This window comes from Mchenga conophoros, linkage group LG10 (assembly GCF_057382185.1).
Source record: "Mchenga conophoros isolate Kocher_MC1m ecotype Shallow Benthic linkage group LG10, M_conophoros_male_GT1.1, whole genome shotgun sequence".
Classification (NCBI taxonomy): Eukaryota; Metazoa; Chordata; class Actinopteri; order Cichliformes; family Cichlidae; genus Mchenga; species Mchenga conophoros.
The window spans coordinates 36,771,133-36,798,803 of NC_140535.1; the positions used below are offsets into that span (position 1 = coordinate 36,771,133).

The following is a 27,671-nucleotide window of genomic DNA, read 5'->3' on the forward strand; positions in this document are numbered from 1 at the left end:
TGAGGATAAAGCTGCAGAGGATTGTGGGTAAACACAACCTCACCCAGTAAGGTGGAGTTAGGCCCCGCCCCATCCCGCACTTCCACCATATCACTGGATGCTTCAATGTCAAAGTCCAGGAAGTGGAGCTGAATATTGTGACCTTCCCCAGCATGCAGAGTCCACAGACCTGCAACAGAACAGCATTATGAGTAATTACAACCTGCTGCCAGGTAAAAACGTCACACGTTCTCAAGTGAAACCAGTGATCATGTGTAAATACAGGTAGGCTGAAAGCAGACAGGTTTACTCACACTCTGCCCCATTCCCATAGGATTCTGGGTAGTTTGGTGTGTTGAATGTAGAGTTTGGCTCCCAGAGGTCAAACGGGCCTCCACAGTCAGCTGGACCGATCAGAGAACAGAGGTAGCAGAGTATCAGCATCACAGGTGTGTCATTTGATTGTTGGTTTTTTCTCTGTGTGTATTACTGTAGGGTCTACCTTACAATATAAAGCGCCTTGAGGTGACTGTTATGATTTTGTGCTGTATAAATAAAATTGAATTGAATTGACTGGTACAAAGGACAATTGCTGACATCATTAAATTATCAGGCAAAAGATTCAGTTTACCTGCTATATCTTATCTGTATGGAAGTATGGTTATTTCTCACCTAGTCTGTGGTGGGGGTTCTCAGCTGGTATGTGGGTGGGGTTTGTTTCTCACTGCAAGCTCTGCATGCAGCGCTGCGGGGGCTTTTTGTTTTCCTCTGCTGGGATAACTTGTTTGGACACACCTTCTCATTTAATAGTTTTTCTTTATTTTCATGACTGTCTACATTGTAGATTCTCACTGAAGGCATTAAAACTATGAATGAACACATATGGAATTATGTAGTAAACAAAAGTATGAAGTAACTCCAAACATGTTTTATGTTTTAGATTCCTCCAAATAGCCACCCTTTGCTTTGATTACTGCTTTGCACACTCTTTGGCATTATCTCAAGGAACTTGAGGTGACTGTATATCAAAAAAAAATTCTGGTACTCTACCAGAGGCCTGAGAGCTTCAGGGTCCTGCAGTATCTTACCTGTTCCTAGGACGGAGATCTCTGATGTTGTTTCTGGGATCTGTTGGAGCCACTCGCCCAGTTTGGGGATCACTGAATGGTCTGATAACCACTGGGACCACTGTTACCTTCACCCTCCACATCTTCTCGAGCTCTTCTCTGAGCCCTTGGTACTTCTCCAGCTTCTGGTGTTCCTTTTTCGTGACGTTGCTAAAATTTGGTATAGCTACATCTATCACTTGGGATGTCTTCCTCTGCATGTCTACCACCACTATGTCCGGTTGGTTAGCCATCACCATTTTGTCCGCCTGTATCTGGAAGTCCCACAGGATCTTAGCTCGGTCATTCTCCACCACCCTTGGGGGCGTCTTCTGGACCTCCAGACCATATTCGGCATAGATGTTCCTGTACACTATGCCGGCCACTTGGTTATGGCGTTCCATGTATGCCCCGCCTGCTAGCATCTTACACCCTGCTGTTATGTGCTGGATTGCCTCAGGGGCATCTTTACACAGCCTGCACCTGGGGTCTTGCCTGGTGTGATAGACCCCAGCCTCTATGGATCTTGTGCTCAGAGCTTGTTCTTGTGCTGCCATGATTAGTGCCTCTGTGCTGTCTTTCAGTCCGACTTTGTCCAGTCACTTTTAGAATTTCTGGATATCAGCCATCTCCGCTATCTGCTGGTGGTACATACTATGCAGGGGCCTGTCCTTCCATGAAGGCGCCTCCTCATCCTCCTCAGTCTTGGGTTTCTACAGCCTGAGGTATTCACTGAGCACGGCTGGGGCCATCTTACTGATGTATTTGTGGATGTTTGTTGTCTCATCCTGGACCGTGGTGCTGACACTCACCAGTCCCGGCCTCCTTCCTTCCGCTTAGCGTACAGCCTCGGGGTGCTGAACTTGGGGTGAAACCCTCCATGCATGGTAAGGAGCTTTCTTGTCTTGATGTCAGTGGCTTCTATCTCCTCCTTTGGCCAACTTATTATCTCAGCAGGGTACCTGATCACGGGCAGGGCGTAGGTGTGCTGACTTCTTAGGACTTGCCTGACCCTCTGCATGTGTCTGTTCATCTTAGCCGCTATGACACGAGCTTCCACGTGGTACTGAGGCAGGTTATTGGTCGGTAGTTGGAGGGGACCGATCCCTTCTTGGGGTCCTTGAGGATCAGGACTGTCTGGCCTTTGGTTAGCCATTCTGGGTGTCTCTTGTCAACTAGCAGCTGGTTCATTTGTGCTGCCAGGTGCTCGTGGAGTGCAGTCAGCTTCTTTAGCCAGTAGGTGTGAATCATGTCATGGCCTGGTGCTGTCCAACTCTTCATACTGGAGACCCTTTCTTGGATATCTGCCACTGTGATGGTTACTGGACCCTGTTCAGGGAGGTTGCTGTGGTCTGCCCTCAGTTCCACTAGCCACGGAGCATTGCTGTTATGGGTTACGTCCTTCTCCCATATGCTCTTCCAGTATTGTTCCGTCTCCAGCATGGTGGTGCTGTTCTCATATTGTTCCCCTGCAAATGAGAGTACACCTTGGCTGGTTCTGTGGAGAACAGCTGGTTTATTCTCCTGCCTTCGATCTCTCTGGTGTACCTCTTCAAGTGGGTGGCCAAGGCTGTGAGTCATTGCTTGGCAGTTTCCAAGGCCTCAGGTATGGACAGCTTGCTGTACTTCTTAGGCACCTTCTTCATCGCACTTTTCTGCAGCTCCGATAGTTGGCTAACCTCCCTCTGTGCTACCTTGATCTTAGCCTCTAGCCTCCTTCTCCATGCTGCCCCATGTGGCTGTTCAACTTATATCCAAGCATCTCATTGATCACTGTTGCCGTGGTGTAGATCAGCTTGTTAGTGTTGATAATCGTGGCTGTAGGTATCATCCGTAGTGCTGCATTAACATCATCTAGCAGACCTTCTGAGGGCACTTCATGTAGTCTTGGTAACTGGCTATGGGGGGGCCGTGGTTTCAAGCTTGGCCATGATCTTTCAGGTCAGTTCCTCTCACACTCAACGATCCTTCTTTTGTCGCAATTGGGGCTTAGTACCCAATCTCGGGTGGGGGTGATGATATCTCCCCCCTGACCTGGCATCCTGACTCCTCCTTGCCGTAGCATTTGTGTTGTACCTCGCCAATCTCTAGCTGTGAGAGCAGTCCCTTCTTTCGAATGTTGGAACACCAAGCTAATAGTCTATCTATCTATCATCCATATGTTAGATTATAATATTATTTTATGCCATGTTATACCCCTAATTAAAGATTGTGAATTATTATGTAGTTTTAGTTTGCATTATTCTCCTGAATTAGAAGAAGCTGATAACTATTGCATTAGTTAAACTGATTTGCATTACATTAAACTGCTGACTTGTTGTGAATGAATGATATTGTTTTATGATGCATTATACTGCTGAGTTATAAGAAATCTAATTTGTCTGAGTAGAAGAGAACAGAGTGTGCTGGAGTTTTCTGCCCCATTTCAGCAGGAGCAGATAAACAGGGAGCCAAGGTCGTAGCTTAGGCGCTGTGTGAGAGAAAGCATGTGAATGTTTAGGCTTTGTATGATAAGGTGGAGGCACCAGAGGCTATAAAAGTTTGAGCAATGCTCCACCATTTTGAGATTTTGAGGCTGTCTGCATCAGTGTCCATCTCCCACGTGTGTGATCATTAAATCATCGTTTGACTCAACCCGACCGGACCAGTGTTGTTATTGTGGTTTTTTCTCTTGTCTCCATCCCCAATATTTTGAACCTTAACAATAACTATAGATAGATAAATACACACGCCATCAAACGATTTAACTCCCTGCTGCAGGTGCGGGGGAGGGGAAACAGGAGGACAGAGGGGGGCGGGACCAACTAAGCTGCAGTGTTTTTTGACTTACAATAGTTGAAATGTGCAACAAACTTTGGCTGTCTGCATCTCATCAATGAGTATATTTCACTAGTATTCTGATTTATTCTTATTATATATTCTGTATTTATATATGTGTGTGTGTATATATGCTATAGTTTTATGCTAATGTTCGTACTCTCTCATTCCCCTTTATTTGATATTCTAACTCTGCAACTTCTGTCGGTGTTCTGCTAATCTAATCTAATCTGATCTAATCTGATCTAATTTGATCTAATCTGATCTAATCTACTTGGTATGGGGAGGGGGGGATTTTTTTCTCACCTGGTATGGGGGATGTGGTTGTTGGAGGTGGTACATTGGTGGGTTCAGGGGGGGCGGGCCCACAGGCATCAGAGGTCAGTGTGATGTCATCCAGAGCAATGTCATTCAACATCCCTCCTTTCTTCAGAGCTTCAAACGCCACCTTCAGAGGTCAGAGGTCATGCCAATGAATCACTTATTGATCACCTGACTGATCTGTGGACTTCCTGTGTGATTTCACTGACCATAGCCTCTGATGTCAGGTTAAGGGTCACCTGGCCATAGTTCCAGGTGTCGCCATAGTCACCATCTTTCTGGAATATGGTAACATCAGATTCCATCAGCAGCCGGACTCTGAGCTGGTGAACATCCTGTCCAAACATGTGGTACCTGCCCACAGAGTTATTCACCATAATCAGATCACATCTGTACGCTGATTGTGCAGTTTAATTCAGAGCAGCTTAAAATACCATGTAAGGCTGCCACTAAATTAACAGATTGCTTGGACAGGTTGAACACTTAGAAATGTAAAAATACATAAAAATGTTATGTAGAACTGTGAGGATCACTCTTCAAACCTTTGATCTGATTTAAATAAACACAAGGTAATTAGGAAGATAGAACCTAGCTGGGGAAAACAAAGCACAGGTGAACTAAATCAGACTAATGAGATAGGGGAAGGAAAGCGGAACACAATGCACACTGGACAAGAGACTATCAAAATAAGACAGGAAGTAATGAACACAGTGACCCAGGCCTAGAGACACAAACTTGACCAGAGACAGAAGCCAAAAACACAGAGACAAGACTGAGGGTACGGAATAGGAATACAAAGGACCATGACAATGCCAGCCCACTCAGCTGAACCCACTCACCTGATACCCTATTATTAGCAATCAAGAGGCGCTCTATCTTCAACCGGGTCAAGTTGAACTACAAACACCACCAAGTGTGGTTCAATTTCTTACTCTTAAAACCCCCAAATTACTATCCAAAATATACAGAATGCTTTCTAAAACAGATGAATCAATATCACTTCCTATTGCAAAATGGGAAGCGGATTTATCAGTTAACTTAGACCTAAACTTCTGGTCTCAGATTTGCCTAAAAACCTTTCATCTAATTAGAAATCCCAGTCTTCAATTAATTCAATAAAAAATACTACATAGAGTGCACTATACAGGTTATCGGATGTTCAAGATGGGTTATACGTCTACCAACAACTGCTCACACTGCCAAACCAATACACCGGACAATTATATCCACGCTCTTTGGTTCTGTCCACCAGTTCAGAAGTTTTGGCGCGAGATATGTGAAGACTTATCAAGAACACACATGCATCAACACTACAATGTCAAGGGAAAATCCACGGGCGTTCAAAATAACATAGGCTCTGACTCAGTTTATCGCTCTGGATGATCAGCCACTGTCAGTCGTGGAAAACATAGGATTTTGCCGTCTTCTCAGCATACTCGAGACGCAATATGAGATTCCCAGCCACCCATACATCACGGGCATAATGGTGCCAACACATTTTGAAAAGGTAAAAAAAACACATGCATAATCTCATGCATCAGGTTTCAGCCTTAAGTTTCACTACAGACATTTGGACAGGCAGTGTGCGCTCGATGTCACGCCTCAGTTTAACGGCGCAGTGGATTGATGAGGAGTTTGTTCGTCATCAAGTCACACTACATGCAAAGTCGTTCAGGGGCTCGCACACTAGCTAAACCATCGCAGCTGCTTTTCAATAGCATGCCCCAGATGTGGGATATACTGAAGACGTCCATCCACATAGTGCTCCGGGACACCGCAAAAAATGTGATAAAGGCCATGAGTGATGGTGAGCTGCCCAGCCTACCTTGTACTGCTCACACTCTCCAGCTGGTTGTTCATGAGGGCCTTCTGTCACTGAAGAGTGTTGCTGATGTGGTGGCAGTTTGCCGCAAAATAGTTGGACATTTTAAACATTCTGCTCTGGCCAGCTCCCGTCTCAAATACATTCAATTACAGATCAACCAGCCTGAGAAACGGCTCCAGCAAGCTGTTCAGACCCACTGGAACAGCACGTTTTATATGATACAATCATTGATTGAGCAGAAACGGGCTCTGGGAATATTCGTGTCTGAATATGGACTCCCTGATACGCTCATGACTCACCAGTGGACATTACTGGAGAAAGTGATATCTGTTCTGGGTCCATTCGAGGAGTTAACTTGAAAAGTCAGCTCTGCAGATGCAGACATCACTCCAGCAGTCACAGTGCTCCACAGATTTCTAACAAGGAAGACTGATGAGGACCATGGGATCAAAGCAATGAAAGGAACCTTGGCTGCAGCTGTCAGGACGCGGCTCACTGATGTGGAGGAAAACCCACTCTATAGCATCGCCACTCGACTCAATCCCAGGTGAGTGTGTGCCTGTGTGTTTACCTTTGACTGTGTGTGACTGTAATTGTGTGACTGTGTGTGAATATGACTCTATGCAACTGTGTGTATCTGTGACTGTGTAGTTAACTGTGTGAGACTCCAGCGTTCAGATTGGCTATCTATATGTGAATATGAGTGTGTATGTATCTGTGTGTGACTGCAAAAAAATAGGATGCTAACCTATTGTCAGCTAACTTTTTTCTTTCTCTGTTTTAAATATAAACATCGTTTTTTTTTCCAGCACCATAGCTGCTGGAAATGCCAAAGAGATTCTGCAACTTGAGCTGCTAAGGTTGCCTGGAGACAAGCAGGAACATCATGACCTGAATGAACCACCTTCAAGAAAAGCACGCAGTAACCAGCCCACTACTAGTCTGGACAGCATGTTTGATGAAATTGCTGATTAGGCACCAGCATCGGTGGGCAGAGTTGTGGTAGGTTCTAGTGTAGACTTGGAGACGTATCTTGGAGAGGCCGCAATTTTACGAGAAGACAAATCACAACAATAAAAAATGTTATGTGAATCTGAAAGCTGTAGACAGCACTAAATTGTTCACTGTTATTTTGTTTGGATATATGATGGATATTCTGCAATCATTTAACAGAAGTGTTTATTTTATTCTGAAACATAATTTTTATTTATTTTATTCTGAACAGAAGTGTTTATTTTTCAATCTGAAAGCTGGAGACAGTCCGATATAGTTCACTGATATTTGTTGTTTAAAATGTGGATACTCTGCAATAGGTTCATTAATGTTATGTCTGAAAGCTGGAGACAGTTCAAAATACTTTAGTTATTTTGTTTGTTTGTTTACAATATGGACATTTTGCAATAATTTAACAGAAGTGTTTATTTTTTAATTGAAATTTTATTTTTCTGGTCATTTTTATTAATGTTTTATTTTTTATCAGCAGAGAATAAAATAAAACCTGTCCTCCAATTCACTGAATTTTTTTTCATGTGTGTGGTGGAAGTATTGGTTTTTGTACTTGTTTTTGGCAAGTAGTCAGATCCAATTTTCGCTATTGTATGGGTTTAAAAAGATTTGTACTTTTTTTCTACAGTTCATCCTGGCTTTTTTAGTTTTTCAAAATGAAGCTTTAATGTGCTTCTGTTGTGTAAAAGGTCTCTTTGTAGTCAACAGGTTGCCTTTGCAAGCGGTGTCATGTTTGCTGGAGTTAGATGACACATTTAAAGTCTGCATTTTTCTCTCTGAAGTTTGGCATTTGCGGGGCAAGACTAAAGCTAGGAAGATTATGATGGACCTCTCCCATCCCAACAATGGACTCTTCTCACTGTTGAGGTCTGGGAAGCGCTTCCGCTCCCTCAAGGCCAAAACAGAGAGAATGAGGAGGAGCTTCTTCCCCCAGGCTATTCGGGCCTGAACCAGGTGTAGGACTGGACTCTCCCACACATCACATGACCACACGCACTCTGGTTTTTCTTCATGCACACTTCCTATAATTTATAATCTCTTTCTGCTATTTGCACATTTTTTTTTACTGTAAATTTCTAAGTTAAATCTGTAAATTTTGGATAACCTGTAAATTGTAAATACTGTAAAACCACTGTCATTTAATGGTCGGGTATTGCATTCCACAGCTACAAGCATTTCACCTCATGTCATACTGTGTATGGTTGTGTGTGTGACAAATAAAATTTGAATTTGAAAAAACTCGTTTGAATTACTTGTTCTCTTTTAAAGAACTGTCATCCTTGCAGGCTGATTCTACATAAATAGATGATATCACATGAGTGCCCAGTGGTGTAATTTAACAATGATATTTTGTTACCAGAAGCTCAGACACATGGGCTGCATGGATGGAGTCAGAGGAAGGCTGTCGAGCCTGAAGCTCTTCTCCCATTGGCCAGGACTCTTAGAAGTGACAATGTAGAAACCTGATGGCATTCAATACAAACTGATTAATTGGAGTCAATCTTTAAATCATACTGACTGATGATTCAGTAGTAATGATCTCCACGTGAAACTCACCTGAGCTGTTACCCAGCGTGTGGTCGACACTTGGGCCAGTTAAAGTCGGAAAAGTGGGGCCTCTGATTCGAAACCAGTCCCCGTTATCATCTTGCTGCTGCCTCCAGAAACACATGCCCTGCTCGAAGTTGCAGGTGAGCTTCTCCTCGTCTACACACAAAAACACATCAGGTAAAGGGAACGCTCAGAGAACTTGTAATAGTCTGTTTATCACATCTTACTTGACAGCGTGGAAATGTTGGCTGCACTGTACGTGGCTATGAACCCTGACAGATTGTTGATATCATCAGAGGTGAACTCCACAGTTGATTGGTCGGTCAGCAGCCACACATTTCCAGGAGAGGTGGAGCCTGAGAACTGAGCTGCCAATCATTAAAACAGGAGGTGAGCCATAGGGTTAAGGATAGCAGTTGTGGTCTGTTCAGACTGACTGTGGGATTCACCTGTGAAGACTTTGTTTGGTCCCACACCTTCATAAAGCCTCAGAGTGTCGCTGTTTTCTTCAGTTTCAAAATGAGGGAAGGTAACCTGAACTGAAAGTCCGTCATCAACCCTGAAAACAACACAACTCTTTATTAGTGAATGAAAGAGCTTGTTTTAATGTCTGTTTTACAAAGAACTCACCATTCATGTGTTGGGGTGTGTCTGTTACACTGAGTGTTATTCAAATTCAAATCAAATTCAAATTTTATTTGTCACACACACACAACCATACACAGTATGACATGGGGGTGAAATGCTTGTAGCTGTACAATGCCCGACCATTAAATGACAGAAGAAAAGTTTTACAATATTTACAATTTACTACAAAAATTTACAAATTAACTTAGGAATTTACAGTAAAGAATGTGCAAATAGCAGAAGAGATTATAAAGATTATAAATTATAGGAATTATAGGATTATAGGAAATGTGTGGTGGTGCGTGTGGTGACGTGTGTGAGAGTCCAGTCTTATAGTGACGTGTTTGGGAGAGTCCAGTCCTACACCTGGTTCAGGCCCCGAATAGCCTGGGGGAAGAAGCTCCTCCTCATTCTCTCTGTTTTGGCCTTAAGCGCTTCCCAGACCTCAACAGTGAGAAGAGTCCATTGTTGGGATGGGAGAGGTCCATCATAATCTTCCTAGCTTTGGACTTGCACCGCTTGGTGTAGATGGACAGCAGGTCAGGGAGCTCTGATTGAATGATGCGTTCGGCTGAGCGTACCACCCTTTGCAGATCTCGTCTGTCCTGCTTGGTGCTGTTCCCAAACCAGGTGCAGATGTTTGCCGTCAGGACGCTCTCGATGGTGCAGGAGTAGAAGTTCTTGAGCACCTTCAGTGGCAGATGGAAGTCTCTAAGTCTTCTGAGGAAGAAGAGACGCTGCCGGGCTTTCTTAACCAGGGTGTTGATGTGACAGGACCATGACAGGTCCTGAGTGATGTGGACACCCAGGTATCGGAAACTGTCCACTCTCTCCACTGGCGTGCCACTGATGATGAGGGGTTTGTAATTCCTCGCCTGCTTTGTAGTGAAGTCCACGATCAGCTCCTTAGTCTTGCTGATGTTTAGGAGGAGGTTATTCTCCTGGCACCAGGTCTCCAGGTTCCTAATCTCCTCCAGGTAGGCCGTCTCGATGTTGTCGGAGATCAGGCCCACAACAGCAGTGTCGTCAGCAAACTTGACAATGGAGGTGGTGTCGGATGTGGCTACACAGTCATAAGTGTACAGTGAGTACAGCAGGGGGCTTAAAACACAGCCCTGAGGAACTCCAGTGCTGAGTGAGATGGAGGGGGAGACTTGTTTTCCCACCCTCACTGATTGGGGTCTGTCTGTGAGGAAGTTGAGGATCCACTGACACAGTGATGAGCTGAGTCCTAGATCCGTCAACTTGGTGAAAAGCTTAGAGGGAATTATTGTGTTGAATGCTGAACTGTAGTCCACGAACAGCATCCTAACATAATTCCCTCTGCCAGTGTCCAGGTGACTCAGGGATGTGTGGAGCAGGTGAGATATGGCATCGTCTGTGGAACGATTAGTCCGGTAAGCAAACTGAAGTGAGTCGATGGTGGCAGGAAGTGAAGAAGTGATGTGATCTCTCATCAGTCTTTCAAAACACTTCATCACAATTGAAGTCAGTGCTACTGGACGGTAGTCATTGTGGCAAGCGGGCTGTTGTTTCTTTGAAACAGGGACAATAATGGACTGTTTGAAGCACGTGGGAACCACAGCTTGGGCCAGGGAGAGGTTGAAGATCTCCGTGAACACCGGTGCTAGTTGATCAGCGCAGGCTCTAAGGACCCGGCCAGGGATTGCATCTGGTCCTGCTGCCTTCCTGGTGTTCACCCTCCTGAAGGTGTTCCTCACGGCATGCTCTGTGATGACGAATGCATTTTCTTCACTGGTGCACTCCGAGCGCGCGCAGCCGTTTGTTGTTTTAATTGCTGCGGCGTCGAAGCGAGCATAAAACGTGTTCAGCTCATCAGCCAGTGAAGCATCTGCATTCATCATTGAAGAAGCTGGTCGTTTATAGTCCGTTATAGTCCGCAGTCCTTTCCACAGGCTCCTAGAGTCGCACTGTCGTAGCTGTGACTCTAGTTTTTCCCCGTAGCTCCGCTTTGCCTTTCGGACCGCGCTGCGCACGTTGTAGGACGCAGCCTTGTATAGGTCCATATTACCGGAGACGAGCCCTTCATTGTAGGCAGCGGTGCGTGATCTCAGAGCGTCGCGGATGTTTTTATCCACCCACGGCTTCTGGTTGGGAAACGTTCGGATGATAGTTCTTTCTGCTGTGTCGTCCGCTAGTTTCCCGATAAATCCCACAACCGCTTCCGTAAACATGTTGATGTCATCAGAGCTGCGCCGAAACATGTCCCAGTCTGCGTCATCCAGTGCGTCCTGCAGCGCGGCCACCGATTGGTCCGTCCAGCGAGCGACCTCCCTCCTGATTGGTGGTTGCTGCTTTAGCCTTTGTTTGTAAGCAGGTATGAGGAAGATGGCGGAATGGTCCGATTTTCCAAATGCCGGCAGGGGCTGAGCCTTGTAACAGTTCTTGAACAGGGTCTAGCAGTGGTCTAATGTCCTCGTGGGGCAGTTGATGTGCTGGTGAAGGTTGTGAAATGTCCGTTTGAGATTCACTCTGTTAAAATCTCCCATAACAATGAGTGTGGCATCTCGGTGAAGTGTTTGTTGATGTGTGAGAGCCTCATGTAGCTCACATAAGGCATGTTACTGTGTGTGTGTGTAACCCATGTGAAATACAGGGCTTCAAAATCCCTTTTTGTAATCTAAGGCTATAGCCTGTTATTGTCACAAGGGGGCGCTGTGATGCAGTCTTGTGTTCTGATGACCTTGCGTCTAGTGCGCAGGAAGTATTACCTCTCTCTTCCTGTGAGATTTTCCCTCTGATGGCGGTCAAGTACGTGTCGGAGCGCATGGAAAAAGTATCTTGGTGTGCAATACTGCAACCCGGTTAATGAGACCAGATTGTTTTACGTATAAATGCTAATAAGGTACTCTTTTATTAGGCCCCGAACTCTGACCACAAAGGGAATAACGTCTGTCAAGTTATTTGTGTCTGAAAATCCCGGTGAGTCACGTGCTTTCGTTAGCTACCTGTTAAGTTAGATAATGTATTTCACTAGCCGATTCAGCTCAGAAACCTTTGAACAAAAACCAATCGGGAGCTATGAGAATCTGGCGTGTTGTTTCACTTCTCCTGTTGTTCTTTACAGTGTGTTATAAGTGTTGAATGCTTTGAGCTAAACGATGCCGATGCTAGATGCGATGCTAGCTGCTAATAGCTGTTAGCCACCCCACCCCACTGAAGCCATATTCCGATCGGGGAGGTATTCAAGTAGAAGCAATAGCTCTGTTTATATTAGAATGGTTATGTCTTAATAGATATGAGCATATTTCAAGTTTAATAGTATTTGCACTGAATTAAGTTACATTTTCTTGTAAGCCTTAAGGATGAATGTCACTTTCATTGCTATGACTGTTTACATTACTGTTTAAGCTGCTGATGTTCAAAGTCAAAGTCAAAGTCAAAGTCAACTTTATTTGTCGATTCTGCCACATGTACAGGACATACGGAGAATAGAAATTGCGTTACTCTTCAATCCCTAGATAAATAGCAAATGAACATTTAAATATATTTAAATATAAAAGTGATTAAAAAATGCAAGTAAAATAATTAAAAAGTAAAAATTTAAATAAATACAATTTTACATATAACAAGAAAGCTATATAATATACAATATAATGGGTAAGTGACATTGAGTGTAAACCAGGCAGAGTAGTGCAAATAGGCAAATAGTGCAAATGGAGATTTAGTAGTGTACGGTAAGAGAAAGTGTAACAACAAAGTCTTATGAGGTAATGGCAGTCCAATGCTCCACAGAGTGACTGGTAACTGGTGCAGGCCAGTGAGTGAGTCAGAGAGTGTGCGTGTTTGTGTGTGTGTGACAGAGTTCAGTGAGACCGTGGAGGAGAGAGGGGAGAGGGGGCAGAATCGGGAGGGAGTTAAGCTTCCTGACAGCCTGATGGATGAAGCTGTCCTTCAGCCTGCTGGTCCTGGCCTGGAGACTCCGCAGTCTCCTCCCCGACGGCAGCAGCTTGAAGAAGCTTTGCATTGGGTGTGTGGGATCAGCCGCTATGCAAAGGGCTTTTTTAGTGAGACGGGTGCTGTAAATGTCCTGGAGGGAGGGGAGAGAGACACCAATGATCCTCTCTGCAGCTCTCACTATGCGTTGGAGGGTTCTATGACAGGACGCATTGCAGGCTCCAAACCACACAGTGATGCAGCTCGACAGGATGCTCTCGATGGTGCCTCTGTAGAAAGTGTACATGATGGGGGCTGGTGCTCCTGCTCTTCTTAGTTTGCGGAGAAAGAAGAGACGCTGCTGTGATTTCTTGGCCAGTGCTGTGGTGTTGTACGTCCAGGAGAGATCCTCTGTGATGTGCACACCCAAGAACTTGGTGCTGCTCACTCTCTCCACAGACGCTCCGTCAATGGTCAGAGGAGCATGTTGGGTGTGCATTCTCCTGAAGTCCACAACAATCTCCTTCGTCTTCTCCACGTTCAGAGAGAGATTGTTGTCAGCACACCACGTGGCCAGGCGTCTCACCTCACTTCTGTAGTCGGTCTCATCCCTGTTGCTAATGAGACCCACCACCGTTGTGTCGTCCGCAAACTTGATGAAGAGGTTGGAGCTGTATGATGGAGTGCAGTCATGGGTCAGCAGAGTGAAGAGGAGGGGGCTCAGCACACATCCCTGCGGGGCCCCCGTGTTTAAAATGATGGTGCTGGATGTATTACTGCCAACCCGTACTGCTTGAGGTCTTCCGGTGAGGAAATCCAACAGCCAGTTGCACAGTGAGGTGTTGAGCCCCAGCTGGACCAGTTTTTGAATGAGCTGTTGGGGGATTATGGTGTTGAATGCTGAACTGAAATCTATGAACAGCATTCGAACATATGAGTCATTTTTGTCCAGGTGTGTGAGTGCCGAGTGGAGTGCAGTGGAGATGGCATCATCGGTTGAGCGGTTGGGCCGATAGGCAAACTGGAAGGGATCCAGGGAGGGGGGCAGGACAGTCTTGATGTGTTGCATGACTAGTCGTTCGAAGCACTTCATCAGGATGGGAGTAAGTGCAACAGGACGGTAGTCATTAAAGCAGGAGGGAGATGACTTTTTTGGAACCGGAATGATTGTGGTGGCTTTAAAACATGTGGGGACGACAGCCTGGATGAGTGATATGTTGAAGATGTCTGTGAAGACATCAGTGAGTTCCACTGCACAGTCTCTCAGTACACGACCAGGAATGTTGTCAGGACCCGGAGCTTTACGTGCATTGATCCTGCTGAGGGATCTCCTCACGCTGTCCGGTGACAGAGTCATCACCTGGTCACCAGGAGGGGGTGGGGTCTTCTGTGCAGTGGTGCTGTTTTGGACTTCAAAGCGAGCAAAGAAAGTGTTCAGCTCGTTCAGCAGGGGGATAGTGCTATCACAGGTCTGTGGTGGGGGCTTGTAATCTGTGATGGTCTGAATGCCCCGCCACAGGCTCCGTGAGTCTCTGCTGTCTTTGAAGTGATGAGATATTTTCCTGGAGTACTGTCTCTTAGCCTCTCTGATGCCACGGGAAAGGTTGGCCCTAGCTGTCCTCAGGCTTGCCTCGTCTCCAACTCTGAAGGCAACATTCCGAGCTTTCAGCAGCCTGTAGACCTCTCCTGTCATCCATGGTTTTTGATTGGCCCGGACAGTTATGGTTTTCGTGACTGTTACATCCTCAATACACTTGTTGATGTAGGCAGTAACAGTCTCTGCGTACTCCTGGAGGTCAGTGGTGTTGTTGTAGGTGGCAGCCTGCTTAAACATGTTCCAGTCTGTAGTATTAAAGCAGTCCTGTAGAGCCTCTGAAGACCCCTCTGGCCACACTTGTATCCGCTTACGAACCGGTTTGGTCACTTTAACGAGCGGTCTGTAAGCAGGCATTAGCATGACAGTGATATGGTCTGAGGCGCCGAGGTGGGGGAGGGGAAAAGCTTTGTAAGCTCCTCTCTGGGTGGTGTAAACAAAGTCCAGTGTGTTATTTCCCCTTGTTGGAAAGTCTATGTGTTGTTGTATTTTTGGAAACACGCACTTTAAGTCTGCATGATTGAAATCCCCAGCCAGGATGAGAAAAGCATCAGGATGGGCTGTCTGCTGCTCACTGATGTGCTGGTACAGTTCATTCAGTGCCTCACTCCTGTTGTTGACATTGGAGGAGGGAGGGATGTACACAGCGCACAGGAGTATGGCTGTATATTCCCTCGGTAGATAGAATGGCCGGCACTTAATAACCATTAACTCCAGCACTGGTGAGCAGTGTTTGCAGACCGCAACAGCATCGCGACACCAGGCATCATTGATGTAAACACAAAGCCCTCCCCCGCGGGTCTTACCTCCCGCGACGATGACTCTGTCAGCACGGTAGCATGTTAGCTGGTCGAGCTGAATGGCGCGGTCCGGGACACTGTCGCTGAGCCATGTTTCCGTGAACACAAAAGCACAGCAGTCCTTTACATTCCTTTGAGATGAATGTAGCAGTCGGATGTCGTCCAGTTTATTTTCTAGCGAGCGTACGTTGGCCAGAACGATAGAGGGGATGGCGGGTTTGTGTGGGCTAGCCGCTAGCCTAGCTCGGATGCCACCGCGCTTACCCCTCTTCTGCTTCCTCTCACACCGCTTGAGGCGCATCCATTGTGGGCGAAGTGCGGGAGTGGGGGTCGGTGATTGAGTAGGCCTTCGGAGCAGACCCAGATCTTTCAGCTTCTCGGTGTCCACAGAGTTTAACTTAAAAAGTTTGTTTCTGCCGATGTCGAGAAGAAGTGTTCGGGCATATCCTCGCTTGCACACAGATAGACGCGACAAAGACTTACAAAAACACTGCAACTTACAGGACGAAAAACACGAAAAAGTAGTTTGTTCGGGAGAGAGAGAAGCCGCTGCGTGTGCACGCGCCGCCATGTTGTTGTTGTAGAAGATGTTCTTTGTTGTGATATAATAATATCACAACAAAGAACATGATACTGGTACAAACAAGTTACTGTAACTCGTGTAACTTGGTAAAGCTAAAGGGAATGCCATTTGTGATTAATACATTTGGAAAAGAAGTTAATGAGCTCATGTTAAGAACACAAAATGGGAAAAGAAATTGATTGTTCTGCACTGTTTGTGTAGATTGGTTTTTTTGAATACTAGAAGGATTCTGGAGAACCACTGACGGCGAGAACAGCCCAAATGAGATCCTGGATGATCGTGAAATGGTGTGGCCAGCCATGCGATCGGATTGTGGGATTTGCCTGAGAAACTGATTCAAGCAACCCTGGATTACAGATAAGCCCTATGCACTACTTTTCCTACCCGGATAATAGGGTTTGCACACTGACAATTCCCCTACAATACACCTGTTTGGGTTTTCAACGACTTTAAAGGACAATTCAGACTGGACAATTCAAACTTCACAACAGGAACACTTTAATCTGTTTCATTCATTCCCAAGAGCTCTGATACTGTTCAGTATAAATCTTCCATTTAAATGTCTTTATTTTGTTTTGTTTTACATGTATTCACCTTTAAAATGCACTATTAGTGTGCAATTTGGGTTATTGTGTTGTATATGTATATAAATGGTACTGAGGCAATAAAGGTCCCAGTTATTCACTTCCAAGCCAACTCCTTTTGTGAGTCCCCAAAACAAAACCTCCTCCTGAACCTAGTAAGATGTCTAGGGTCTCTATTTGAAGTGAGAGTGTACTGGTCCTGAGTAGAGGCGCTACACAAAACGTGGCGAGCCAGCCAGGAGGTTTAATTCCTTTTATTTTGGAAGTTGAGCAACTGGTGCTTTCATGCCTTTTGGGTCAAATCATTACAATTGTCCATGACATTCTGGGTTGGAGCAATAAGACAACATGGATGTAATCCAAAGTGAAGGTGTCAAAGTACCTAACTCTGTCCTAGTAGGAGGGTTAACAGGCGATGAGGTTGACAATGAGGTTATTGATTACTTAGGGCAGTTTGGTTCTATTGGAAGAGTAATCAAAGTAACTAGCACAGAGGCACAGTTTAAAAACACAGCCATTGTGGAGTTCCAATCAGGTGAACCAGTCCAGTTCCTTAAGGATAGCTTGCCTTGCAAAAGACAAAGCCGTAACCCAAGTGTTGTCCATCATATCCAGCTTCTGTCTGCGCTGTATGCTGCAGACAGGGGTTCATGTTTAACCCATTCTTACCTAACTGAACTGAAAGGGCTTGCTAAACTGAGTGGTGCAGATTTTGAGAAGGTTTTACTAGATGAGCTGGCCAGAATGAAGAAGTCCACTGAGAGTGATCCCGCAGTTGGACCAAATGTAACAGTGCCTAATCAGAATCTGCAGCTCACTAGTGACACAGACCAAGATGAACCAGCCATCATAGAGCATCAAAGTCCTCTTAAACTGGGCAGTGATTTAACCCACTTGCCTGAGCATGACTCTCACTCATCCTCTCCAAGTGTAGAAGTGACTCCCTCGCACAGAAAAACCACTATCTACTTACCACCTGAACAGCTCACTACACCTGAAGTACAGAGAGTAGTAGTTGAGCATGTCATTAAGAACAATGAAATGCCTTCTCAAGGTCATGCAAAGCTCAGGCCCTTCTCGGGGAAAACCCCTTGCTCTACTTTCGAAGCTGATTATGATACGTGGCGCAACAATGTTGAATTCCACCTCATAGATTGTACCATATCTGACAAACATATGGTAAGGAAAATAGTTGAGAGCCTTCTTCCACCAGCTGCTAACATTGTAAAGCACCTTGGTCCTAACGCTTCTCCCCATGACTATCTCAGCCTTCTTGACTCAGCGTATGGTACTGTTGATGATGGGGATGAGCTTTTTGCCAAATTCCTGAGCACAAACCAGAACTCAGGTGAAAAGCCTTCTGCCTATTTACAGCGGTTGCAGATAACCCTGAGTAAAGTCATTAAAAGAGGTGGCATCACTACAAATGATTCAGATCGCCAACTGCTTAAACAGTTTTGTAGAGGTTCCTGGAACAACAGCTTGATCACAACCTTGCAGCTTGAGCAGAAGAAGGACAAGCCACCTTCATTTCCAGAGTTGCTCCTCATGCTACGTACTGAGGAGGACCGGCAAGCGGCAAAGTCCAGCCGAATGAAACAGCACTTAGGCATTTCTAAACCTAAGGCACATTTGAACTCCCTTGAAGTAGGAGAGTATGTCACTGATGATACAGACGTATCAGCTGTTAATGATAGGCTAGTGCCTTTTGATGCACATAAGTTAGAAAGGAAACTTGCAAAGCTACAAGCCCAAGTGGCTTCACTGAAAGCATCAGCTATTGACAGTTCAAGCCAGAACTCTGACAAGCCAAATAAGAAAACCAAACCTAAGTTCAAGATTCTTCCTAAAGAGAAATCTGACCCAAGCGAGACTAAGCTCACTAAGAAGCCACGCCCATGGTACTGCTTCAGGTGCGGCGAGGATGGTCATATTGCTGCCTCTTGCAGCAATGAACCAAACCCTGAACTAGTTGAAATGAAACGTAAGGAGTTCAACCAAAAACTACAAGTCTGGGAGGAACAGAATATGTCAGCTTTAAACTAAAATCAGTTTCTGGGGAGGGACTACCAGGAACTGAAAGTAATCATGAAAGTCCCAAACTGGAACCTCAGAGCAAAGCATCTTCTCTCTCTCGTGCAGCACGACCCCAGATTAGGTTACCCAAGGGACTTGTAGGACAGAAATGTACAGCAAATGTTACCGTGTCGGGAGTCAATTGCAGTTGTCTCCTTGACACTGGGTCTCAGGTGACCACAGTATCCGCTTCATTTTACAACACCAATCTTTCAGAACATCCCATTCAGCCTATCAGTGGCCTGGATGTTGAGGCTGCTAGTGGCCAAAATGTTCCTTACTTGGGATACATACCCATCAGCCTTAAGTTTCCAAAAAGCTTTATTGAAACTGAGCCTGAGGTTTCTAGCCTTGCTTTAGTAGTACCTGACTTACGCTCTAACTGTGACTTGCCTGTGCTGATTGGGACAAATGCACTTGATGTTCTGTACGACGAATATTGTCAAGGTAAAGATCCCAATGATTTGTCGTCGGTCTATGGTTACAGGCAGATCCTCCGTACACTCAAGGTCAGGAGAGAGATAAACCTAGCCAGAAACGATGGCTTTGTAACTCTTAAGGGCAAGGTGCAACATGTAGTACCAGCTCAAGGGAGGGTCCTCCTTGAAGGCTGTGTCAGATCCAGCAGTGCTGGTGAATGTGCCATTGTTGAACAGCCAACGACATCCACCTTACCAGGGGGAATTTTTGTGGAGTGCTGTCTTGTCACTTTGCCCAAGAAGCATCCTCATAGGTTACCTATATGGGTGAGAAATGAAACTGAGCATGACGTAACACTGCCTTCTAGATGTGTCATTGCAGAGCTCCATAGTCCTGCAAAGATATATGACGAATCACCCATTTCAACCAAAAATGATGACACTGTGAAATGTTGTAATGTTACTGCACAGCCAGTTGATGAACCTGCTCACCCAGATTTGACATTTGACTTTGGCAATTCTCCCCTCCCGCAGGAGTGGAAAGAGAGGGTTACCCAGCGTCTAAGTGCCTATGCTGATGTTTTTGCCCAGCATGATTTGGATCTTGGACATGTATCTAAAGTCAAACATCACATAAACTTAAAGGACGAAGCACCCTTTAAGCAAAAGTCCAGGCCAATCCACCCAAATGATTATGAAGCTGTGAGGAAGCACTTGCAAGCACTCCTTGATGCAGGAGTAATCCGTGAATCAGAGTCCCCTTATGCTTCACCGATTGTGGTGGTTAAAAAGAAGAATGGAGAGGTCCGTCTTTGTATTGATTATCATAAGCTCAATGCGTTAACAATACGAGATGCGTACGCACTTCCAAACCTTGAAGAGGCTTTCTCAGCCCTTGCTGGATCCAAATGGTTTTCAGTAATGGATCTCAAGTCTGGTTATTACCAGATTGAGATGGAGGAATGTGATAAGCCCAAGACAGCTTTTGTGTGCCCCTTGGGATTTTACGAGTTTAACCGTATGCCCCAGGGGATCACCAACGCTCCCAGCACCTTCCAGCGCTTAATGGAACGGTGTGTGGGCAGCCTCAATCTGAAAGAAGTTCTGGTGTTCATAGATGACATCATCGTGTTCTCCAGCACTTTGGAGGAACATGAAACCAGGCTTCTACGTGTCCTTCAGCAACTGAGAGAATATGGGTTGAAACTTTCTCCCAAAAAATGCTCCTTCTTCCAAAGTTCTGTGCGATACCTAGGACACATCGTGTCTACCAAAGGTGTAGAGACCGATCCTGAGAAGGTCAGAGCTCTCAAAACCTGGCCAAGACCCCAGACGCTCAGTGACCTCAAGTCTTTCCTAGGCTTTGCAGGGTACTATCGATGGTTTGTGAAGGACTATTCAAAAATTGTCAAACCCCTGAATGATCTTACCAAAGGCTACCCACCATACAGGAAGGGCAGAAAGGTGACACCCGGTCCTAGCGGATACTTGAACCCTAAAGAGCCTCTTTCCAGCCGTTGGACACCTGCTTGTCAGGAAGCTTTTGAGGTAATCATAGAGAAACTGACATCAGCTCCAGTGCTTGGATATGCTAACCCAAAATTACCATACGTCCTCCATACTGATGCGAGCACCTCTGGGTTAGGGGCAGCCTTGTATCAAGAACAGGATGGTGAAGTGAGGGTTATTGCCTACGCAAGTAGAGGACTTTCACCCAGTGAAAAGCGGTATCCAGCTCATAAACTGGAATTTCTTGCATTAAAGTGGTCCATTGTAGAGAAGTTCCAAGATTATCTCTACGGGAACACATTCACGGTTTTAACGGACAACAACCCATTGACCTATGTTTTGAAGTCAGCCAAGCTTGATGCTGCCAGCTATCGCTGGTTGGCCGCTCTCTCCACCTTCGACTTTAATATTAAGTATCATGCTGGTAAGAGCAATCAAGATGCAGATGGCCTCTCTAGGCGGCCACATGATACTGTGGATGATGACTATGCTTCTCTTGAAGAAAAAGAGCGAATGAAACAATTCGCTTCCCATCATCTCTCTTCATCTCCCAACAGACAAGATGTGACAGCTGACACATTCAGTGTCTTGTGCCACCGTCATCTCTTAGGTGAATCTGACAATAGCCTACCTTCTATCACTTTGGTAGAGTCCCTTGCTCTACATACCGATGCGGTGCCAGACGTCTACGCAGATGATGGAACATTAGGTTGTTCTGTCATACCTACCTATAGTGAGGTAGAACTCCAACAGCATCAGAGGTCTGACCCAATTATTGGGTATGTGGTCAACATGTTAGAAAATGGAGGTGAAGCAAATTCCAATCCTAACTCTGCATCCTTAGAGCTTAAACTAATGCTCAAAGAGTGGAAACGTTTGGAACTGAAAAATGGTCTCCTCTACAGAACCCGCAAATCAGGTGAAAATGTCACCTTTCAGCTTGTCGTCCCTGAGTCTTTAAGGTCCACCATTCTCACTTGCCTTCATGACGACATGGGGCATATGGGTTTGGAAAGAACCCTCGACTTGGTTAGGTCAAGATTTTATTGGCCTAAAATGGCAACTGATGTAGAGAGAAAGATTAAGTCTTGCGGACGTTGTGTTAGAAGGAAGACCCTTCCTGAAAGAGCAGCACCTCTTGTGAGTATCCAAACAACCCGTCCCATGGAACTCGTATGCATGGACTATTTATCCTTGGAGCCTGACAGTCACAACACCAAAGACATTCTGGTCATAACTGATCATTTCACCAAATACGCTGTTGCTATGCCAACAAAAGACCAAAAGGCTACAACAGTTGCGAAGTGTCTTTGGGAGCAGTTTCTGGTGCATTATGGTTTTCCTGAGCGCCTGCTTAGTGATCAGGGCAGGGATTTTGAGTCCCAACTCATTAAAGAGCTCTGTGCCCTAGCTGGTATCACGAAGGTGCGCACCAGTCCTTATCATCCACGGGGAAACCCAGTTGAACGGTTCAACCGAACTCTTCTTGGCATGTTAGGAACTCTACGAGACAAAGAGAAAACTCATTGGCGCGATTATGTGAAACCACTAACTCACGCCTATAATTGCACCAAGAACGAGACCATACGAGTTAATGTTTGGTCGCCAGCCAAGGCTTCCCGTGGATATTGCATTCTGCCTGCCAGTTAAAGATGGCTCTCCTACATCTCACTCTCAGTATGTGAGAGCTCTGAAGGCTCGCCTTCAAGAGAGCTATCAGATCGCTGCCAAAAACTCTCAGAAGGTTGCTGAACGGAATAAACGCCGTTTTGACAAAACTGTCAGGGAGTCAACTTTGGAGAAAGGTGATCAAGTGCTAGTGCGGAACCTGCGACTTCGGAATAAACACAAACTTGCAGATAAGTGGGAGTCAACCATGTACAGAGTGGTGGAAAAGATGGTAGACCTACCTGTGTATGTTGTACAGTCTATGAATGGAGATGGTCCTATTCGAACTCTTCACAGGGATCTCTTACTCCCTTGTGGTGACTTATCTGAAGCTGAGGAAGTTGACCAGGTCAAGCCAAAGAGTTGCAGGCCAAGAACGAGGCGCAGTCAGCCTCTGTTACTGGAGGAGCAATCAGAATCTGAAGATGACTCACCTGTCTATCCTAGGCAGTCTTCTGTCATTCCTGGAAAGTTGGTTCAGGTGTTTGAAATCCCGAAGAGACGACAGCAAACAGGAAAAACAGTACCGGAGGGTAGCTGTATACCAGCTATGCCAGCAGACTGTGTAAACCCTCAGCCTCAGGATGGGCCTTGCAGAGGCAGCTCCCCTTTGCTGCCTGCAGAGCCTGTAGGGGTACCTCCTGAAGTAGCTGAAGGAGAGGAGCCAGATGTTGTGGCTGAGCAACACCCTACTGAAGACGATGTAACTTTACCAACTATGACTAATCAAAAATCAGCTGTGGCCGAAGACAGCATTGATGTACCGTCCATTGATGTAGAGGCTCCTATAGCTATGGAAACCATTGATCTGAACCCACAAACCCCTGAGGTAGCTCTGGAGCATAAGGAAACTGTTGACAGTGGAGAAAAAAATAACCATGTTCGTAAGTCAGAAAGGACACGTCGACCACCAAGGCGCTTCCATTATCCTGAGTTGGGAAATCCCTTAATTTCCTTTGCGCAGAGCCCCATAGAGAGCTTTAACCAAGCACTTTATACGATAGGTGACTATGAGAGTTCATCTGTAGACCACAGCGTGACGCATGAAGGGGCTCATGCTGGGTCAAAGGGGGAGGGTGTAACCCATGTGAAATACAGGGCTTCAAAATCCCTTTTTGTAATCTAAGGCTATAGCCTGTTATTGTCACAAGGGGGCGCTGTGATGCAGTCTTGTGTTCTGATGACCTTGCGTCTAGTGCGCAGGAAGTATTACCTCTCTCTTCCTGTGAGATTTTCCCTCTGATGGCGGTCAAGTACGTGTCGGAGCGCATGGAAAAAGTATCTTGGTATGCAATACTGCAACCCGGTTAATGAGACCAGATTGTTTTACGTATAAATGCTAATAAGGTACTCTTTTATTAGGCCCCGAACTCTGACCACAAAGGGAATAACGTCTGTCAAGTTATTTGTGTCTGAAAATCCCGGTGAGTCACGTGCTTTCGTTAGCTACCTGTTAAGTTAGATAATGTATTTCACTAGCTGATTCAGCTCAGAAACCTTTGAACAAAAACCAATCGGGAGCTATGAGAATCTGGCGTGTTGTTTCACTTCTCCTGTTGTTCTTTACAGTGTGTTATAAGTGTTGAATGCTTTGAGCTAAACGATGCCGATGCTAGATGCGATGCTAGCTGCTAATAGCTGTTAGCCACCCCACCCCGCTGAAGCCATATTCCGATCGGGGAGGTATTCAAGTAGAAGCAATAGCTCTGTTTATATTAGAATGGTTATGTCTTAATAGATATGAGCATATTTCAAGTTTAATAGTATTTGCACTGAATTAAGTTACATTTTCTTGTAAGCCTTAAGGATGAATGTCACTTTCATTGCTATGACTGTTTACATTACTGTTTAAGCTGCTGATGTTCTTTGTTGTGATATAATTTTGATAAAATTGTTGATACTGGTACAAACAAGTTACTGTAACTCTTGTAACTTGGTAAAGCTAAAGGGAATGCCATTTGTGATTAATACATTTGGAAAAGAAGTTAATGAGCTCATGTTAAGAACACAAAATGGGAAAAGAAATTGATTGTTCTGCACTGTTTGTGTAGATTGGTTTTTTTGAACTACTAGAAGAATTCTGGAGAACCACTGACGGCGAGAACAGCCCAAATGAGATCCTGGATGATCGTGAAATGGTGTGGCCAGCCATGCGATCGGATTGTGGGATTTGCCTGAGAAACTGATTCAAGCAACCCTGGATTACAGATAAGCCCTATGCACTACTTTTCCTACCCGGATAATAGGGTTTGCACACTGACAATTCCCCTACAATACACCTGTTTGGGTTTTCAACGACTTTAAAGGACAATTCAAACTTCACAACAGGAACACTTTAATCTGTTTCATTCATTCCCAAGAGCTCTGATACTGTTCAGTATAAATCTTCCATTTAAATGTCTTTATTTTGTTTTGTTTTACATGTATTCACCTTTAAAATGCACTATTAGTGTGCAATTTGGGTTATTGTGTTGTATATGTATATAAATGGTACTGAGGCAATAAAGGTCCCAGTTATTCATTTCCAAGCCAACTCCTTTTGTGAGTCCCCAAAACAAAACCTCCTCCTGAACCTAGTAAGATGTCTAGGGTCTCTATTTGAAGTGAGAGTGTACTGGTCCTGAGTAGAGGCGCTACATGTGTTACAGGGACCTATTAGGACATCCTGATATTAATGAATTACAGTAAATGGCCTGTATTTATATAGTACTTTACTTAGTCCCTATGGACCCCAAAGCGCTTTACACATTCAGTCATCCACCCATTCACACACACTGGTGATGGCAAGCTACACTGTAGCCAGAGCTGCCCTGGGGTGCACTGACAGAGGCGAGGCTGCCGGACACTGGCGCCACCGGGCCCTCTGACCAGTAGGCAGTGTTGGGGAGTAACTGAATACATGTACCGCCGTTACGTATTTAAAATACAAAATATGAGTAACTGTATTCCGTTACAGTTACCGTTTAAAAAGGTGGTATTCAGAATACAGTTACTTTGTTGAAATAAATGGATTACACTGCGGTACTTTCCTGTTTCATATTGTCGCGGGTCAGGACTGTTTGGGTTTTGTTTGACAGCTACGTTCTGTTGTTCCAGGCGGCAGCGTTACGGTTGCCATGGTTACAGGGCGATGCTCTCTCTCTCTGCGACTGTGTGTTTCCTGGGTGAGAGAGTGCCTTTTCGTTGTTGTTGTTGTTGTGCTAAGCTAACAGGCAGAATGCTACAAGCATAGCTCTAAAGAATGTAGCATCATGGGCAGTGTAGTCCGTGCTGCAGGGAGAAGGGACTGCCATACACGTTATGTGTCTGTGAGCGCGAGGAGGGAGAAAAAGGGGAGTGGAAAGGTACGAGTTGTCATCGAGCAAAAACGGGAGCTGGAAGCATGTAAATATAATAATAACCACTTCAGCCAAGAAGAGTGCCTGACGAGCCCAGTTGTAAGTAAGCTATTAAGACTCGACTGTACACCGTGTTCCTGTTTTCCTCCGAAAACAATAAGTTCCGTTGGAGCCTTTCAACGCCTCTCTGTCTCTCGCAAGAAAAGTTGACCCACACAACAAAGTAAAGCTATTTTTCGGCTACGAGCCGACAGGGACCCCGCCGTATTAGTCAGAGGTCCCTTTACTACAGTTTGGAGTCGCGGACCTTCAGTAATAGTAATAAATCACACAGCAATAGTACATTCATGTTGTTGTAAAAAGCATGGTAATATATTAAGTAATCCAAAGTATTCAGAATACGTTACTGTCATTGAGTAACGTAACGGAATACGTTACAGAATACATTTTGGGGCATGTATTCTGTATTCTGTAATGGAATACATTTTAAAAGTAACCTTCCCAACCCTGCCAGTAGGCAACAGATGAAGTGTCTTGCCAGTGGTTTGTATCATATCTATCTAATAGACTCCAGTTTGTGCATGTAAATGGAGAGTCCTCTTCACACACTGAGGTTAATTATGGAGTTCCACAGGGTTCAGTGCTAGGACCAATTCTGTTTACATTATACATGCTTCCCTTAGGCAGCATCATTAGAAGACATAGCATACATTTACACTGCTATGCAGATGACACCCAGCTCTATCTGTCCATGAAGCCAGATAACACACACCAATGAGTTAAACTGCAGGAATGTCTTAAAGACATAAAGACCTGGATGGCCGCTAACTTTCTGCTTCTTTTTTTTTTTTTTTTTTTTTCTTCTTAAATGACATCAGAAACAGCAGTATGCGACATTACGTGATGGAAGAGCTTCAGTTCATCCTTTGTCTTTTTTTTTTTTTTTTTTTTTTTTTTTTTTTTTAATAAATAGGACAGGGGGAATGAATGAGAGAAAGAGGGGGAGAGAAAGAAAGAAAACCAAAGGGGAGAAGAGACGGTGAGAAGGGGGGGGAAGAGAGAGAGAAAAAAAAAGAACTCCTGGGTCACCTGTATGGAGAAAAAAAAAAAACAAAACAAAAAAAACAAACAGAGGAGACAGCAAACAACAAAGAGCAACATAATAATAGAGAAAACAAAGCACCATCACAATAAACTAGCTAGCCATAGATATCAATATTACTAAATAATAAACGATATTGTGCAGCACGCAAGATAGACAGCGCACAGTGTGCTTTGAGGTAGCAGCCAAGAAAGCTTTAGTCCGCGTCTGTGAATACCCATGTGTGCATACCTGTGTGGATCAGCATGCTTGCATTCCAAAGGTTTTTCCATGTAATGATCTGCTAGGGAGTGTGGGGGGGCCACAGCCCCGTCCTCCAGGGTGTGAACTTTCTGCTTCTTAATTCAGATCAAACTGAGGTTATTGTACTCGTCCCTAAAAAGCTTAGAGATATGGTATCTAACCAGATTCTTACTCTGGATGGCATTACCTTGGCCTCCAGTAACGCTGTGAGGAACCTTGGAGTCATTTTTGACCAGGACGTGTCCTTCAACGCACATATTAAACAAATATGTAAGACTGCTTTCTTCCATTTATGCAGTGACGCTGAAAAACTAGTTCATCCCTCTAGCAGATCATTACATGAAGGAACCTTTTAAAAAAACAAGCGCGTACATGCTCACAGGTGTACACACGGGTGCTCACACACACAAACTACACCCTTTTTGGCTCCTACCTCAAAGCACACTGTGTGCTGTTGATCTTATGTGCTGCACAATAATGTTTAATATTTAGTATTTACTGTCATATTCCCATATTCAAATTCAAATTGAAATTCAAATTTTATTTGTCACACACACACACAACCATACACAGTATGACATGGGGGTGAAATGCTTGTAGTTGTACAATGCCCGACCATTAAATGAC

At 44.9% G+C, this 27,671-nt stretch overlaps 1 protein-coding gene and 1 pseudogene across 1 annotated transcript in view; both read right to left on the reverse strand.

Moving 5' to 3' along the window:
* tmprss15 (transmembrane serine protease 15) overlaps positions 1–27,671 on the reverse strand; it is a 53,716-nt gene that overhangs the window by 13,371 nt on the left and 12,674 nt on the right. The window contains exons 9-16 of the mRNA XM_085290129.1: positions 9,054–9,163; positions 8,832–8,972; positions 8,611–8,760; positions 8,411–8,516; positions 4,433–4,577; positions 4,209–4,350; positions 294–383; positions 44–169 (exon numbers count right to left, since the gene is read on the reverse strand). Of these exons, the coding sequence (XP_085146255.1) occupies positions 44–169; positions 294–383; positions 4,209–4,350; positions 4,433–4,577; positions 8,411–8,516; positions 8,611–8,760; positions 8,832–8,972; positions 9,054–9,163 (1,010 nt within the window). The remainder of the gene's footprint in view (positions 1–43; positions 170–293; positions 384–4,208; positions 4,351–4,432; positions 4,578–8,410; positions 8,517–8,610; positions 8,761–8,831; positions 8,973–9,053; positions 9,164–27,671) is intronic.
* LOC146566457 (uncharacterized) lies at positions 1,026–3,756 on the reverse strand (annotated as a pseudogene).